The sequence below is a fragment of the Pristiophorus japonicus genome, chromosome 13 (genome assembly GCF_044704955.1).
Source record: "Pristiophorus japonicus isolate sPriJap1 chromosome 13, sPriJap1.hap1, whole genome shotgun sequence".
In the NCBI taxonomy this organism is placed as follows: domain Eukaryota; kingdom Metazoa; phylum Chordata; class Chondrichthyes; family Pristiophoridae; genus Pristiophorus; species Pristiophorus japonicus.
Genome location: NC_091989.1, coordinates 124253800 through 124272047, shown reverse-complemented (window position 1 = coordinate 124272047; position 18248 = coordinate 124253800). Strand labels below are relative to the sequence as shown.

Here is an 18248-nt window from a genome sequence, read left to right as displayed (position 1 = left end):
TAGTGCCCGATTATAGCCCATTTATTGCTGGCCCAACTTTCAACCGTGAATGTTCTGCATCGTCCAGCCTAATTTTTAAAAAATATGACGTCATCCGCGTGCAAGGCCGAGAATAGTGCTGAAAATGGAAACTTGCGCCCGATTATCACCCAGATTATCGCTGACCGTTACTTTCAGCATTTCACCTACATTTCGCTGAAGAAAAGCTGCAATCACCTGACCTTAACTCGGCACTACTCGGCAGTACTCGGCACTACGGATGCCATTTTCTAACCCGGACAATCTGTACTAAAAGGCTGCTTCAAGTGCTTGTGAGGAGAATCAATTTGTGAGTGATTTTAAGGGCCTTTTTGACTCTTGCCGATCATCTAATCATATTTGTATCTGTTGAGGACAAATTAAGGGCATTTATAGTGATCGGGCCTGTAATTTCTCAACCAGTATTGATCACTAATCACATGCTGCAGAATAGAGATGGGAGAAGGTATATTGAAGAGCATTATATGCCCAATCAAAGAGATGGCAGACAGCTGCTGCGGAGGAGACGTTCCACCCAACACATTTACACGGATAAGCGATCATACCTGGACTTGTTCGATAACACGTGCATTAGGAGGCTGCGCTTCCAAAAGTGAGATATGCCAGCTAATTAAGGGAGATGTGCAGCCTACCAGCACCATCAGTACTGCACTGCCTGTTAAGGTTACTGTGACACTTTCCTTCTACACATCGGGCTCCTATCAGGCGTTAGCTGGCATTTGCGGTATCTCTCAGCACACCACACATTGCTGCATTCAACAGGTGACTGAAGCCCTTTATGCACGCAGGACGGACTTTATAAGCTTCCCTATGACCAGGGAGGCACAGACTGAGAGGGATTTGGGTTTCCCGTGAATAGCAAACTTTTCCAAGGTGCAGGGAGCAATAGACTGTACGCATATCGCCCTGCGAGCATCTTTATAGGATGCAGAGGTGTTTCGGAACCGAAAGGGATTCCACTCCCTGAATGTGCAGCTCGTTGTCGACCACAAGCAAATAATTATGGCAGCATCCATGATGTGCACATCTTGCGTTAGAGCACTGACTTTGACCTGTGAGTGTCAGTCACAAAGTCACGGTTGGATGCTGGGGATAAAGGATATGGCCTTGCCAGCTGGCTCATGACCCTCCTGCGTAAGCCGCATACGGAAGCCGAGAAGCGCTACAACGAAAGCCATTTAGCTACACGCAATGTTGTCAAAGACAATTGGAGTGCTTAAGCAACGCTTCAGATACCTGGATCACTCAGGAGGCAACCTACAATACCATCCTGAGTAGGTCGCTGAGTTCATTGTGGTATGCTACATGTTGCATAACCTAGCTATGAGGAGAAGACAACAATTGCCAGATGGGACCACTGGTCCACCTCAGGAGAGAGGGGAGGCAGAGGAGGAGAACGAGGAGGAGGATGATGAGGACAATCAGCCTGGCGATGAATCCATGCCCCCACGCCCCCCCCCCCCCCGCAAGGCTGGAAAAACCACATGGTAGTTACGCAGCTGCAAAACTCCTGCGTTAGCAGCTCATAAATGAACGCTTTGTGTGAACTTACATTGGTGACAGTTACAGTTGCGTTACATTTTATTCTTGCCTTACCTGGCCATGGCCATTGTTCCAACTATTGAATTGATATTTTATCTTACGTTATTAAAAGACACTTCAGGACAATTGTACAGTTAAATAAAAATGTTTAATAATTAAAGACATTTGAAATTTTTTAAAACAAACATATATAACCACACCCCGAACAGTCAACAACATTTGTCACACAACAATAATATAACAACACCCTCCCGCCATCCCCAACAGTGAACATTTACAAAAATTTATTTTTAACAAAAACTACTATATACAGCACCCCCGCCCCCCCACCTGCGGCCACGCTTCCCTCCTGCACCTTTACCCACCCCCCCCCCCCCCCCGTTTAACTCCCCGAGTAATGGGACCAAGGCCTGCTGCTGTGGGGGGGTGACGTCGGCAGAATCTCCTCAGTGGCTGGAGGAGAAGACGTTTCCGAAGAAGCGTCTTCCGAGTTAGAAGGAAGTTTCTCCTCTTGTCTCACATCTGTTGTGGTGCTTGGTGGGATGGCACATTGGGGTGCAGCGCCGTCTCCCGACACTATCGCAAGCCGCAAGGCACAGACAGTGTCGATCGTTTGTCCCATTGCCACAACTATCCGATCCATACCCTCAGTGAATCGTGCGGACATTGTGCCAATGTTTCCGGTCAACCCACCAATCGCCTGGAGGAGCTCTTGACCTAAGTCGACGTTCGCCCTTGACAGTGAGACCATATCCTTGTTTGGATCTGCCCATCGCAACATGTGCCTACCTCGCCGACTCAACTTCCATGGGGTTGGCCTGGGTACTGGCCGCCTTGGAGTGGCCTGCTGCAAGCCGCTTGGCCCCGCTACTTCATCTGTCGATGAGGATGGGCTGCAGGAACCACAGATGATGGGTGCTCATCATCATCCTTCTCAGTTGTTTCCTCTTCTGCACCCCTGGTGATGACCACCTGCAACGGCAAAGGGGTTCTTGCACGGGCCTCCCTTTGCACCTCGGGAGTCTGGGTAGCTGCAAAACATAATTGAGGTTATTAGAAGAGAAGGGTAGACATGAGAATGCTTACGCTGAGCTGGCATATGTACGAGGAGCAACACTACAACAATAAAAGTGAACAAGAGACACTGCATATGATTAAATGATATGGTTGTACATCAATGGAATTCTCTGCCCCAGAGAGCTGTGAAGCCTGGGTCATTGAATATATTTAAGGCAGAGATAGACAGATTTTTGAGCGATAAGGGAGTAAAGGATTATGGGGAGCGGGCAGGAAAGTGGGAGCTGAGTCCATGATCAGATCAGCCATGATCTTATTGACTGGCGGAGCAGACTCAAGGGGCCAAATGGCCTACTCCTGCTACTATTTGTTATGTTCTTATGTTCTTAACCTGAGAGTAGAACAGAAGCTGCATGCATAACATGATATCATTCATATGTTATAATGAAACGGCGTTAAATTACTTTGAATTACCACTGGTTTACCACTGCTTTACACATTACTCACGTGGTGCAACAACGGGATCTGCACTATCCACAGGTGGCAGAACGATTGTGGCTGCCCACTAGTGCTGCAGCACGTTCCTCCAAATCAGTGAGCGACTAGTTCAGCAGGGCCTCCTCTGGTGCACCTCTGCTCCACCCGATTCTTAGATATCTTCTTCTGCAAATGTGACAAGAGCATGGCATAAGCTAATTGACTAGGTACTATTACGGAAAGACAACAGATTCTAATGTTGTATGCTAATACGGTTTGTATCCACAATGGATGCATGGTTATAACATCTACATTCAGAGAAAAATTTAATAAGATCGTGTTTAGGAACTAATGCTTGACCCCAAACATCTTGCGTATAATCTCCAGGAAGGGCCTCATCCACGGGCCGTGCCATTCGGCGCCTGAGGGGAGGTATGCGATTTATTTGACTCGCTGGAGATCCCCCGGAGGGGGGGAGGGGGAGGGGGCGGGGAAATCAGAACCGCTGGTGAGCTCGGCAATGACAGGAGTGTAATGGGAGGGGGCACCGTGTCCATGGGCTGTGCTCAGAGATCTCCATGTGGCCGGAGCTAATGTCCCAAAGTGTCCCAGGGTAGACAGTGAGCCAGGACAGCTCTCCCCCAGTCCAGGCTGGATCACTATGTGGGTGACAGCAGCCGGAGAGACTCTCACAATCTGGATAAAGGTGACCAGACCCCTCAGTGCTCAGTCATGCCCCATCCACCAATGTAACCAAAAAGAAGACGGTACCCAAATTCGACTTAAAAGGTGCAGGTTCCGACCCCAGTCCAAATCTTAGCAGGGAAGCTATGCAAGATTACCCAGCTTAATTACAATCCGGCAGATTTACATTCTAATTAATTCAGTGGATCATTACAATTTAAAATCTCATCATTTAATACTTACTCTTGCCGAAGCAACCAGGCTGTTCCACCTCTTGCAGCACTGGTCTTACTCACGCCTATCGTGGGACATTGAAAAAACAATATCAGTGATCTCGCCCCATATTTTTTGATAAATTCAGGGATGGAGGTTTCCCACGCCCTCCCCGGGTTAATTGGCCCCACCGAGACTCGACCTCGTTGACTAAGGCCTCACTAGCTTCGTCTGAGAAGGCTTTCGCCCTCCTCCCTGCAATCTCCTGCAGACATTCTCCCGAATCCTCCTGGGACATCTCCTGGGTTCAGCATTCCTTCAAGATCCACCCTCGTTGAAAAGCTTCCTCGTCTCCCTCCCTCTCTCTCTTTCCCTCCCTTTGCTCTCTGAGCATGCGCAGATGACCCCTGACCTCCCAAGTCACGGGAAAAGTTCTTTGCCTGAGAGAAAAACGTGCATGCGCAGAACGGCCGTTGCTATGGACATCAGCCTTGCATGACTGAATACATCGCTAAGACCCATTTCACATCACTCAGGCCCATTTCACATCGCTAAGGCTATCGCCCAAAATAAAAAGCCGCAACTAGCGGTCTTTAAAATGGGTGATATTCCAGCGATCCTGAAAAATAAAAATAGCGATCATAGTGGAGAGTCTAGCCCATGGTTTCTTGGACCACAAGCTGCCCAAATAGGTGCTTATTCAGCAGGTATGATAAAGGCTAAGGGTTGGATTTTGCGTGCTCTTGCGCCTCTGGTAGCACCCTGGTGGAGCGGTAAAGGGTGTTTCTAGGCATTACGGTGGGCATCCAGCTTTTACCGCCCGGTCAGCAAATTCGGATCGGGGTTTGCGGTGGCGCAAAAACTTACCGCTCCGCCCTCTAGTTTCAGTGAGATCATGACGTCAATCAATGTGCAATGCTCCGCTGGCGCCCCTTTTGCAAAATTAGGCCCGAACATCCCATTATATGTCTGCCCGAGGAAACACCTGAAAAACCAAGCATTCCCACGGTCCAGTAAGCGGTATTTGCAGCGTTTGTAATTTGAGTTTGTGCACAGCACACTGTGTGAAGCTCTGACTTGAAAGTGGTACTTTTATCTGCCATTACAGTGCCCTTGCATCTTCACTGAAATAATTTAATGGGGACATTACTAGTTTGTCAGCGTATTATTCTCCAAGCTATTGCTAGGCATGTCAGGATACAACAAGGACTCTTGGCCATGTCGGGCCATGGATGAGGAGAGGCCGAAGATGTCTGGGGAGGAGGGCTTACCCCTCACGGGTTTACAGGCACCAACGCTCATACCACGAGCTCTCTGAGGAGCAGTGTGTGAGAAGGCTGCGCTTCCGAAAGGAAGTACTGACAGATATGCCATCTCCTACAGGTAGACCGATGCCTGGACCGCTCTGGAGGCAGCCTTCAATACTCTCATCAACAGGTTTCCGAATTCATTGTGGTGTGCTGCATGTTTCACAGCTTGGCCATCATGAGGGGCCAGGCATTGTCAGTGGAGATTGCAGGCCGACCTCAGGAGGAGGTGGACGACAAAGAGGAGCCTGGCGAGGCCCCCATTGGATAGCCACACCATCTACGGGGGAGGCAGAGTGGAGATGACCAAGAGTCGCATGTTGCCAGCTCATAATGGACCGTTTCTCCTAAATGGAGGAAACTGAGGGATGGAGCTTATACTGGACACGCTATGTGCCCCCATAAAGGCACATCTCCAGTAAATGTTGGAATGATGCACAATGGCAAAGGATCAAATAGACATTTTACTGTAACAAAAACTTCCCCCACCAAAAGAAAACCATACAATAGACATTGTTGTGTTGCAGGGCACTGAACAACAATGAAGTGCATTAAATCAACAAAACTATTTACAAGCGTAATCCACAAAAATCAGGGCATCTGCACACCCTTGTCCTTGCACATTATTCTGACTTATTTAACACCGCGATTTTTGGCTGGGGTGCAGAAACTTCCTCGTGTCATACCTGATTTTGCGCCCCTGATCATGGAATCTCATTGTATGCTGAATTTTGCAGATAAGGGTGCAAACTTTTTCCAGGCAGTATCAGAACTGCCCCGCAGCTATTACCGCCCCGAAATCCAGCCCTAGATATCTTAAACATGACATGGAACAGACGTGGGTTAATGTATCTGAAGTTGAGTAACTGTCCGTTGACTAAGCGGTTCTGGCATTTCCAGAAGTATCTGTTCGTAGAAGCTGCTGGATATTTGATGGCTGTCATCCTTCAAAAGTAAGTGAATGGTAAAGGAAAAATGCCAGAGATTGTAAGCGGAGTGAAGGGAAGCTCCTGCATGACAAATGTAAGTGGCAGGGAGTACAGCTTGTGCTAGTGGCAGTAGCATTAATCAAAATGTTTTTTTTAACCTTTTTCCCCTTGTGTTGAGTAATTTGGACTTTCTCTGATATGTCCACAATAATGTGAGCATGAGAAATAAAAAAAAAAGCAGTTTTTTTTAGCAAAGCTGCTGCATACATAGGTGGTAATTTTTGTTAGCCCACCCAAAGTCGTTTGTAGTGCAAGAAAAATTGATGTGGGATTCTGGTCTGCTGAACAATTCAAAGAGAAAGTGTAAAATATATCTGGTCACACACACCTGCTTTTGTTCAGGTTCACTAACAAATCATTCCAACAGTGATTACATTTCAAAAGTACTTTGTTAGTTGTAAAGCTCATTGGGGTGTCCTGAGGTCACGAAAGCTATATAAATGCAAGTCTTTCTTTTTCGATCTTTCAATATGATTTATGGAAGTCATAATTATTCAAATATGCAGCTTGTGATTTCAAATGATCTTAAACTATAATATGTTTTTTTTTCCCTTTTAGTCTCCCAGAATGGGAACCCTGATGGGAGTGTACTTACCTTGCCTACAGAATATCTTTGGAGTGATTCTTTTTCTACGTTTGACGTGGCTTGTTGGAATTGCAGGGGTCTTGCAGTCTTTCTGTATTGTCTTCATGTGTTGTTGCTGTGTAAGTAGCAGAGGTTCATATTGTATCAGAATTGCTAAATGCATGGGGTAAATATCTCTTGTCCGCGGCTTTATTCTAAATGTGAAAATTAAAATAAAACTAAATTTAAGTTCCTCGGCCCCAAGTTTCCACATGATTTGCTCCTGATTTTTAGGAGCAACTGGTGTAGAACAGAGTATCTTAGAAATCGGAATTCTCCACATTTGGTTTGCTCCAGTTCTAGTCAGGTAGAACAGTTTCACTTTGGAACAGAATTTTTTTTTCAAGAGGGGGCGTGTCCGGCCACTTACGCCTGATTTCAAAGTTTCGTGAGTGAAAACTTACTCCAAACTAACTTAGAATGGAGTAAGTGAAGATTTTTGTACGCTCGAAAAAACCTTGTCTACACTTTAGAAAATCAGGCGTAGGTTACAAATCAGGCGTAGGGAATAGTGGGGGGGGAGGTGTTTAAAGGGAAGTTTACAAACATTAAACACTTCAGTTTTACAACTAAAGAGCCATCATCAATAATAAATGATAAATACATCAATAAATCAACCAATAAAACAATCAAAAAAAATTAATAAGAAATAATTTTTTAAAAAATCAATAAATAAAACATTTTCTACTTACCGACTGCAGCACCGGAAGCCTTCCAACAGCATGCTGGGATGCTCCCCTCAGTGTGTCTCTGTCAGTGTCTCTATCTCTCTGTCTGTCTGTGTGTCTCTCATTCTCTGTCTATCAGTGTCTGTGTTTCTGACAGCGAGGGGAGTGGGGTAGAGAGAGAGAGGGGGAGGGATGGGGGAGAAGGGGGGAGGGATGGAGGAAGGGGGGAGAAGGGGATAAAGGGGAGAAGGGGGAGAAAGGAGATTGGGGGGGAGGGGAGAAGGAGATTGGGGGGGGAGGGGAGAAGGGCCAGAAAGGAGATGGGGGGGAGAAGGAGATTGTGGGGGGAGGGGAGAAGGAGATTGTGGGGGGAGGGGAGAAGGAGATTGGGGGGGGGGGAGGGAGAAGGAGAAGGAGATTGGGGAGGGGGGAAGGAGATTTGGGGGGGGGGGGGAAGGAGATTGCGGGGGGGGTGGGGGGGAAGGAGAAGGGGGAGGGAGGCTGAACGGGCCGGGCCCGAGACTTTAGGCAGGGCCCGTCCCCAGCACCAGATTTACAAGTAGGTGGCGTTGGGTCGGGTCGGGGATTGGTGGGAGGGAGGTCGGTTCGGGTCGGGGGGAGGGAGGGAGGGAGGGAGAGGGAGGTCAGGTCGGGGGGAGGAAGGTCAGGTCGGATCCAGTCCGGAGGCGGGGGGGAGCGGGTGTCGGGTCTGGTCCGGGGGCGGGGGGAGCGGGTTTCGGGTCCGGTCCGGGGGCGGGGGGGAGCGGGTGTCGGGTCTGGTCCGGGGGCCGGGGCGGGGGGTGGGGGGAGCGGGTGTCGGGTCCGGTCCGGAGGCGGGGGGGGGGGAGCGGGTGTCGGGTCTGGTCCGGGGGCGGGGGGGAGCGGGTGTCGGGTCTGGTCCGGGGGCCGGGGCGGGGGGCGGGGGGCGGGGGGAGCGGGTTTCGGGTCCGGTCCGGGGGGTGGGGGGAGCGGGTGTCAGGTCCGGTCCGGAGGCGGGGGGGGGGGAGCGGGTGTCGGGTCTGGTCCGTGGGCGGGAAGCGGGAGTCGGGTCGGGAGGAAGCAGGAGCTGGCCGTGTGAGGCCATTGGGCCAGGGCTAGGGGCTGCGTGCTTCGGGCCCCTCCCACACAGTTTCGGGCGCCTGGAGCTACTGCACTTTGCGTGCGCGCATGTGCAGAGCTCCTGGCACTGTTTTTGGCGCAGGGTCCTAGCTCCGCCCCCTACAGCTCCTGCTGTGCTGCGCCGAGGGCCAGAGGACCTGCAGGGAGGTGGAAAATACGGAGGTTTTTTTTAGGCGCACTTTGTGGCGTGAAAAACGGGCGTCCAGGTCGGGACTGCGCCGTTCTAGGCGCAGCTCGAAACTTGGGCCCCTCATTTCTATATAACATAAAAATACATTGTTGCATGGAGATTTACTTCTCTCTGTACTGTGCATATGCCAGAGAACTGTACTTGTAATTTGCCAGAAGCAGTAATTATTCTTGGGCAATTTCCAAAATATGTTTGTTTCATATTTTAGAATAAAACTGATATGATACATAAGAATGAATTGCAAGGTCATAACACCGATTAGGATGCATGCAGTGTTAATCATGCTGATTTTGTTCTATATATTTTAATGCTATTGTATTATGATATTAAAGCCCGAAAGGTATCCCATCATTTTGTACTGGAAAACTTTCATGAGAATGGCTCGATTCACTCTTTGAGCTTTTGGTTCTGTATACTGGTTTGATTCACAAATTGCAAATCTGTTCCATTGCTTTTAAGTATTTGTACATGCGCTACCTGTTATAGTACCAAGTCCTACAGCCCAGGCAGTTCAGGATTAAACCCTAATCTCTGCTGTATTACCTGATCTCAGGCGGGATACCAATGGAGAGAGAATGCCTAATCTCAATATCTCTAGGTCAGTAAATGGGGAAAAATTGTGTGCAATTCCGGGTTTCTGTGAGTGCGGAGAGTCATAAAATGATTCATTGGGATTTTCTGGCACAGAAAATTAGAATTTTTCACTTATTTTACCACTGTTGCTGAGAACTCGCTAAAGAGTCTCCCTCTCCCTGAGCTTTTCTTAATATGCAAGTGCTGTACCCTCAAAACATCTTATTTAGATTTTAATGACAATATAAAGACTAAGTATGTAACAAAATGCCACTGGGTCATTTGAGGTAATTAATTAACTGTCCTTAGTTTTATCAGGATTCTGCATAGAGCAGCCAGTCCTGTGGGTAACTGTAATAGTCAGGGATGCTTATATGAATGGTTGGAAGTATATGTTGCATTTTATTGTTAGGTCATAGAACTAAGGTGCATTAGCATTGGCAGTTTTAATTTGGATTGTGAGAGAGCAGCAGTGTAGGCTTCCTGTGTTTTCTAAAACCTGGTTTCCTTATCCAAGCAGCAGAATAGCAAATCCATAAAATGTATTAACAATGGAAATGCATGGACACCAGTCTTGATCTGAGTTAAATAAACACCAGCGTAATACTGCATTTAATACTTGTGGTACCTTAATGCCATTGCACTTCTCCATTATCCACCACGAGATTCCCCTCCACTTCAGCAGATAATCTAGATCAGCTGTAGCAGCCTTTCCTCATCATACAAAAAGGTCTGCGCATAAAAGTACACATTTAATAGGTACAATGGAGCTCACTTAAGTGCATCTCTTGGTTAAATCTTGCCGTGAATCCATTGCTGGTCAGTCTGGTTTAATGCACATGCCCTTTCCATGCAAAGATTTTACTGACTCTGATGGTCATTGACTAATTGAAGTACCCACATAATTCACTTGAATAGCCCCTGTCCCGAGTAGACAAATATTTTCAGTACCTTTTAACTCAAAGTCCACTGTGGCCCTCACCGATTTCACTACCTTTGCCGTCTCAGTGTACTTTAATTTGTGTTAAGCACTTTTATACTAGAGCTTGTTTAGATTGTATTTCAGCAGACCTGCATCCAAATGAGTTGGCTCGCTATATTTGCACTGTTAAATCTGGTTTCCTTATTCCAATTCTGCTATTGGGTTAAGAGAGAGACGGATTTAGTTGAATAAAATGCTGGGCCCTCGGAATCCAATCTAAACGAGCACCAGTCTAAAAATGGGTTTTGATGGTCAAGTCATAATAACTTCCCTCAGCACAGATGAAAGGATTCCTGCACTACTTGCATTTTATACAGTGTTCAAAGTGCCAGTGCTTGAATACACAATAAGTAGCTGATGTTGAATGTAACACCAACTGGTTAGCGCATATTCTCTAGCTTGTGATAATGGAATCATTCCATCTTTGTTGTGGGAGTTCCTTGTGACCTGACAACAGACTAAGATTTGGTTTGAAGATCTGAAGTTGCTGAGGATATTGGGCTCAGCTCTGTTCAGTACCTCCATCCACCATCTCAATGGTCTTGATTGTCTCAGACATTTGAATTCAATAGCAGAGCAGTTAAATCTACAGACTCCCTTAATTCATATTTTTAAATGGCAAAAATTGTGATTTTAAACTTTCTAATTATTTGGTGCCCTCACCTGGTAAAACAGGGAACTGTTTATTACTGTAATGATTTTTTTTACCAGTGCTTGAGCATTTTGAGAACATGAATGCTGTATATAAAATAATTTATTTGGTTTTCTGTTTGTGTACACGTGCCAAATAAGAATTTAAAATTATGGGTGAATGTTTTTTTTTAGGACAAATTGAGTTTCAGGATGGAATGCTTGAAAAGACATGTCTCAAAGTTTATGTCTTATGTTTTTCAGACTATGTTAACAGCCATATCAATGAGTGCTATAGCAACAAATGGAGTTGTACCAGGTAATGAACTTGTTTTGAAAAACTATCTAACAGTTTATATGACAAAATACTGGCCCATACTTTCTGTGCTGGGTTTTAATTTTGGGGGTAGTGCCTTGCTGTACGTTTTAAATCATGTTCTGTACAGATAGATTAGGATTTATCTTGTCTCGTATACCATTTACTTTGACATGTCTTCCTTTTTTTAAATGAAAATGTATATTTCAAAATTGGCAGGGCTCAACGTTTTCTCCTTGAAACAGTTATTTTGTTTGGGTAGTCCTAAAGACTTCGGGCTAAAAATTCGCCAACCTTGCGCCCGGTTTTTCAACGATATTTTGGCGTTTTTGGCGAAAAACGGTGAACTCGGAAATTGGGAGAAGTCTTGCGCCAGCGGTTTTTAAGTACCGCTGGGGCTTACACCACTGGCGTGCAAGACTCAAAATAGCACTTTCGCCAAAAATTTGGCTCACAGCGCACCCGTAGTTAGGACGAAAAAAAGCACCTGGAAAAAATCTGCATTGCAGCCCTTGGAACAGCGATAGGTATGAAGACCTGCAAAAAAGGTAAGTTAAAGTTTTTATTTTTTTATTCTTTTGCAGCAATTCGATAGTTAAGTGTCCTGTGAATGTTTTGTTATTTTTGTTTTGTTTTTTGAATTTTTTTTTGTGGTGGTTTTCCCCCCTCCCTAGGCCCAACTCTCAGCGGTATCGGCCTCGGAGAAAAGTAGCAGAAAATGTGCAATTTGCACCACGAATCCTCGTGCAGCACCGATTTTTACTGCTAGGCACATTTTATCCCAAATGTTAGGCCTCGTAGCGGTAGCGGAATCATAGCGGTATTTTTGACGGAAAAATACCACTATTACCAAAAACTGAATTTCTAGCCCCTTTTACTGTACAACTGACTATCATCCAATCTAGAATCCACCTTTTTTAGAATTCTTTTCTCCTTGGCATTGATCCCTGTCATAATGTGACCTTTTCCCACTTTGTACATCTTTCTTTTGCAGCTGGGGGCTCTTATTTCATGATCTCAAGGTCACTTGGTCCTGAGTTTGGAGGTGCTGTGGGCCTGTGTTTCTATCTTGGAACAACATTTGCAGGAGCCATGTACGTACTCGGTGCCATTGAAATTCTACTGGTGAGTGTCTGGATGGTAGTTTTGGTAAGCCTTTGAAGATTGTAGTAGTTTATTTTTTAATTGCTGTTCTAAGAAACCTAAAGGTGCTGTTCAATGAAATAGGAATGCACAATATATGATACTGCTTTTATGATATTTTTTATAAACTGGCCCAGTCTTAATCACTGTTGTGAAGATAATGTTAAGTTTATTTCACCATTCCTTAAGTCGGATTTTTTGGAACGTTAAATTTGAAATGTCAGTGAAGATTTTATATAGATCTATATATTACTGTCATGTCGGGTCATGCATTTAACCCTCAATAAAATAAGACTTGCATTTAAATAGCAGGTAATTTGTGCTCTCAGAAATGCCTCTGTGCTTCACATACAATGAACTGCTTTGAAGTGCAGTAACTTGTTACGTAGTCACACCCAGCAGCCATTTTGTCTAGCGAGGTCCTACAAAAAGCAGCACGATGAATGACCAATTAATTTATTTTTGGTGGTGGTAGTTGAGGGAGGAATATTGACCCAAAATACCAGAATTCTTGGTGTTCACTTGAATCTCCCAGGAACAGGACAAAAGGTTAATATCTCATCTGAATAATTACATCTCTAATAATGCAACACTCCCTCAGTGCTGCACCGGGGTGTTAACCTGAATAATGTCCTGAAGTCCTCGTGAACCCACAACCTTCTTACTCGGGTGACAGTGATTATATTAAGTTTAGTATGTTAGAATTACTGCACTTCCTATTAATCACATTTTATCAGTTTAATTAGACATAAAAATAGTTCAATTCAGAGTTTTCACAGAGTAGAAACACCTTTCCTGACCAGAATTTTGTTCCAGCAAAAAAAAATGTTGTAGCTGAGCCAGTAGCTCAGCATGGCATAGTATTAGACTTCCAATTAAATGCTGCTGTTAACTGACATTCAGTCTAAGCAGCTCTCATTAGCGCAATTTTGTTCGGTGTTATGGAGAATACCAGAGAATGCCTCTGACATATTGCTTCTCAGGAATATATCAAGTATTATAATAATAATGGCTAAACTCAGACAGGGCCACCGTGTGGCTGCTACAGCTGGTCTCAATGGAGGGGGAAGCAATTAAGGATCTTACTCCTGCTCATTGCCCAGTGACTCCTGTTGGAGAGTGTGTGTCCGTGCATTTTGGGTGAGAACAAGATTGAGCTCAACTTTGATGCCCTCCATAAGCTGAACAGCTGAGAACATTCACTGTCTCGGCTCGCACATTAAAAATGACCACTTGTGTTCAGGATTAGGCATCAGCTGTCTATTGTGGGTTGGAGGGAGGTGGGTATAGAAGAGGATGACAATTGTTCTCACCTAAGATAGAGTATGGAGTTTTGATGTGTCAAATATCATTTTGAAGTTTTGATATAGTCTTGGTCCTCAGATCAAATTGTATTGAATTTTACTTTGATATATCAAAGTAATTTTGTGGTTCTGCTCTGCGGTCACAGTGCCCTGGAGTCTATAGAGTAAATGCGATAGTAGCCACCTCTCTGTTACTCTTCTGTTTCTGCCAATGTGCCAATCAATGCTATTCCTATCTGCACTACTGGATTTTTTTTTTAAACTGGTAGGTCCAGAAACAGAAATACCTGAGGATCGATTTTGCTCTTCACCATGCCTGGAGAATCTGCATTCTGTGAAGAAGGAAAAGGGTCAGAGACCTGTAACGTAAATCTTCATTCCCCCTATACTACCCACAGATTTCCTAGGGCTTTTTTCCATGATGTAACCTGCCTTCACCAGTAGTAGATGCAAGCCCAGCTTCCCATCTTAACCTATTACGTGTTCAGTACATTTTGTTTTTAATTTTTTAACATAGAAACATAGAAATTAGGTGCAGGAGCAGGCCATTCGGCCCTTATTTGTTTTGTTCCATTGTCAACATTATTGGAGAAAAAAATTGCAGGGATATAGGGAAAGAGCAGGAGAGTGTGACTAACTGGCCTTTGCTGGTGTGGTGAACTATTGCTGTACTATTCTATGATTCTATAATTCTACTGGTTCACTTTGTTTTGCAGGCCTACATTGCTCCTGCAGCAGCTATATTTAAGCCTGTTGAACCACATGAAGAAACCAGTGCTATGCTTAACAACATGAGAATCTATGGGACAATTTTCCTCACGTTGATGTGTCTGGTTGTTTTCATAGGCGTCAAATATGTTAATAAGTTTGCCTCTTTATTTTTGGTCTGTGTGATAATATCCATCTTGTCTATTTATGTGGGGGTCATCAAATCAGCCGTTTATCCTCCAGAATTTAAGTAAGTAATATTTCTGTATTACGGTCATTATTTTAATTAGAAATGTTAGACATATATTGTTTTAAATAACAATTACCTGTATAGCTGTGAAATACTATAAGAACATTTTTGATATATACTTGTGACAAATTAAAGCATAAAAATAAAGCATCCTGTAGCAATTTATAATGCAATTACAGGCAACTCTCGATTATCCGTACACGGATCTAACGGAGAACCCGCTGCAACGGCACTTTTAAAAACTGTGATTCTGTCCCGTGTGCAGTTGCACACGACCATTAAACCCACCCCACACACAGTCCTGCGCTGACACACAGCATTATCACTACACAGAAGAAGGGCTTTATTTTATAATAAAGTTTAATGCTGTCTCGACCTTAAAGGAATCCTTGTAGAGCAATCAAATTAACTCGGACCTGGACAGTCTGTCCGCTCACGCTGCGACCCATCCTCACATTATCAGATCAAAGGCTTTGCTCCCAACCCTGCTCTTTTAGAGCACTGTCCAGATCATCATGCTGGAAGCAAGTTCAGAGGGGCAAAAGATTTATCCAACTCTTCCTTCCCTTCCCTGCCATCTTTCCGTTTTCTGATCTTGGTGAATGTGCTCTTGTGCAGTCTGGAGTATCACTGAGGGTGCCACCTCGGGGGTAAGTAAAGCCGAGTCCCATTCGACCTCCAGCGGTTGAAGTCTTTAGACTGGCCATTTTAAGAAAAAGTAGACACAGTATAACATGGGCTTCTTCACTTTAAAGTAAAATGAATAGGTGGACTCCCATCCTGGAGTGCACGGAAACAGAAAAGCATCAAAGTACTGTATAAATTTGGGACCCAAATATTCTCGGCAAGTACGTGCACTCGCCCTAGCGGCAAAATCGTTTACCTGGAATAGCCCGATCCCCGAGGGCCCCGAATAATCGAGAGTTGCCTGTAGTATAATTACATCTAATGCAGATTTTTAGTAGTTCAAGAAAAAGACTACTGTATGGATAAGTGGAGTTTTTCTAGTACCAAGTAAAAGCTGCAGTAAAGAGCTCAATATGCACAAAGCAACTGTGTCTCAAAACTACCATTATGTTGCTTTGAATATGATGGTATGTAAGGCCACTGGAAACCTACCAAAGCACCCTCACAATAACTTGTCTCTTTTTAATGACATGGCATGTTGACCAGCATCCAAAACTAAAAGGAGTGGTATAATATTGCATGTTCATCCATAATAGGAACCAATTACAGGTGTGACCTGACTTGCAGAACTCACTTTAATTGTCATTCTTGGGTCATGAGACTAAATTTGTAGTGGAATATTCACTATGCTGCAGATAGCTGTGTGCTATTCTTTGTCGACACCGATTTTCTTTTGGTAAAATTGCACGTTTTAGTATGGGCTGATAAATGGAAATCAGTGGGGATTTGTTAAGGCAAATCGTGTTTTTCTAACTTGATTGAGTTCTTTGATGAAATAACGGAGAGGGTTGATGAGGATAGTGTGGTTGGTGTTGTGCATATGATCTTTCAAAAGGTCCACATACTAGACTTGTGCACAAAATTAAAGCCCATGGAATTAAAGGGACAGTAGCATTGTGGATACAAAATTGGCTAAGGGACAGAAAGCAGAGAGTAGTGGTGAAAGGTTGCTTTTCAGACTGAAAGGAAATATACAGTGTTATTCCCCAGAGGTCGGTATTAGGACCACTGCTCTGTTTGATTATATATTAACGACTTGTACTTGGGTGTACAGGGCATAATTTCAAAGTTTTCAGAACGTGGTAAAAGAGCAGGTTGCCGAGATACTGGATGAGATAAAAATAGATAAAGAGGAGGTACCAGAAAGGCTGGCAGTACTTAATGGATACATCACCTGCTCCAGATGGAATGCATCCTAGGTTGCTGAGGGAAATAAGGGTAGAAATTGCGGGTTGCTGGCCACAATTCTCCTTGGATACAGGGGTGATGCCAAAGGACTAGAGAATTGCAAATGTTACACTCTTGTTCAAAAAAGAGGAGAAGAATAAACCTGGCAATTACAGGCCAATCAGCTTAATGTCAGTGGTGGGGAAGCTTTTAGAAACAATAATCCGGGAGAAAATTAACAGCCATTTGGACAAGCATGGACCAGTAAAGGAGAGCCAGCATGGATTTGTTGAGGGCAAATCATGTTTGGCTAACTTGATTGAGTTTTTTGATGAGGTAACAAAAAGGGTGGATGAGGATAATGCAGCTGATGTTGTGTATATGGACTTTCTGAAGGCGTTTGATAAAGTACCACATAATTAGGCTTGTTAGTAAAATTGAAGCCCATGGGATAAACTGGCAGTAGCATCACGGATACAAAATTGGCTAAGGGATAGAAAACAGGCCAAAATTTTGTCTACTTGGGCGGTTCCAGTGCAGGTGGTGTCCGTGGCAGGTCCTGACCCCACTGCTGGCTCCATCCTGCTGCTGAAAATGAACTTGCCTTGATGGGGCCTATTAAGCCCTCCCAATGTGTTACTCGGCCAAATAAATGGAGAAGGTCAGCTGGAATCCTTAAAGGGGCCCTGGCCACATTGCATTTGACATTTAATCTAACAAAGTAAGTATTGAATCCTTACTCTACAATAATATAATAAAAGTTGTATATGAGTGGCAAATATTTAAATATTATCAATAAGTAACATTACGCCATCTATAAATACGATCAAGAACAAAATTTAAAAAGTACATTAATTGGAAAGTTATTGGTGCTTTAGTTACAAATCTGTAGACTTTTGTATCAGTAACTGGTACAAATAAAAGGTGTGTGTGTGTAGGTAATATATAAAATTAAGCAAATTTTAAATGTCATTGTAAAGGGGTGGATTTACAATCTTATGCAACTTCAGCAGAAGAGCTGCAGAAGCCCTGCCGAACAGTGTAAGTGGTGCTTATATGTTTCTGGGATTTCTGCAGCTCTTCCGTTGAAGTTAATAATGGACAAGTGAGAGAACCTCCGCAGAAATTCATCCCTAAAGTCTCGGACTAAAAAATTACATTTGTTATATTCAGGGACTGAAAGTAAATTGAACCGGTGGAATGAGTAATGAGAATGAAATTGTTACGGTTGATGACTTGATTTAATCTGTAACTGGACATTTCACAGTACACTGTGAGAAAAACCTGACCAGCTACAACACAAAAATGTATTTAAATGATATGTCATTTTTTATAGTGCAGATCAATTCACTGCAATTACTGTTGAGCTGGAAGGCAACTGCTGAGAACAACCAGTGAAAAATGTATTTCCTTCATCATCCAAGATAGGATGGGAGCCTTCAGCACTCTCATACTTCAGAAATTTCTGAATTAACATTTACCAGTAGCTTTTCAAATAGTACAGAATCTCCATCAATCTGTTAGCTGATGTAATGAACATGTTTTTATTTTGTTTTGTTTTTCATGCTGTCAAGTAATCAGCTGCAGCAATGGCCACGGAACTCACGCCTCAGGTTGA

At 44.1% G+C, this 18248-nt stretch overlaps 1 protein-coding gene across 2 annotated transcripts in view; it reads left to right on the top strand.

Moving 5' to 3' along the window:
- Positions 1–18248, top strand: part of slc12a4 (solute carrier family 12 member 4) — a 160473-nt gene that overhangs the window by 78570 nt on the left and 63655 nt on the right. The window contains exons 4-7 of one of the 2 annotated variants that reach the window (XM_070897986.1): positions 6827–6973; positions 11320–11374; positions 12366–12496; positions 14535–14776. In XM_070897986.1, the coding sequence (XP_070754087.1) occupies positions 6827–6973; positions 11320–11374; positions 12366–12496; positions 14535–14776 (575 nt within the window). The remainder of the gene's footprint in view (positions 1–6826; positions 6974–11319; positions 11375–12365; positions 12497–14534; positions 14777–18248) is intronic. The other variant, XM_070897987.1, reaches the window with a different exon arrangement.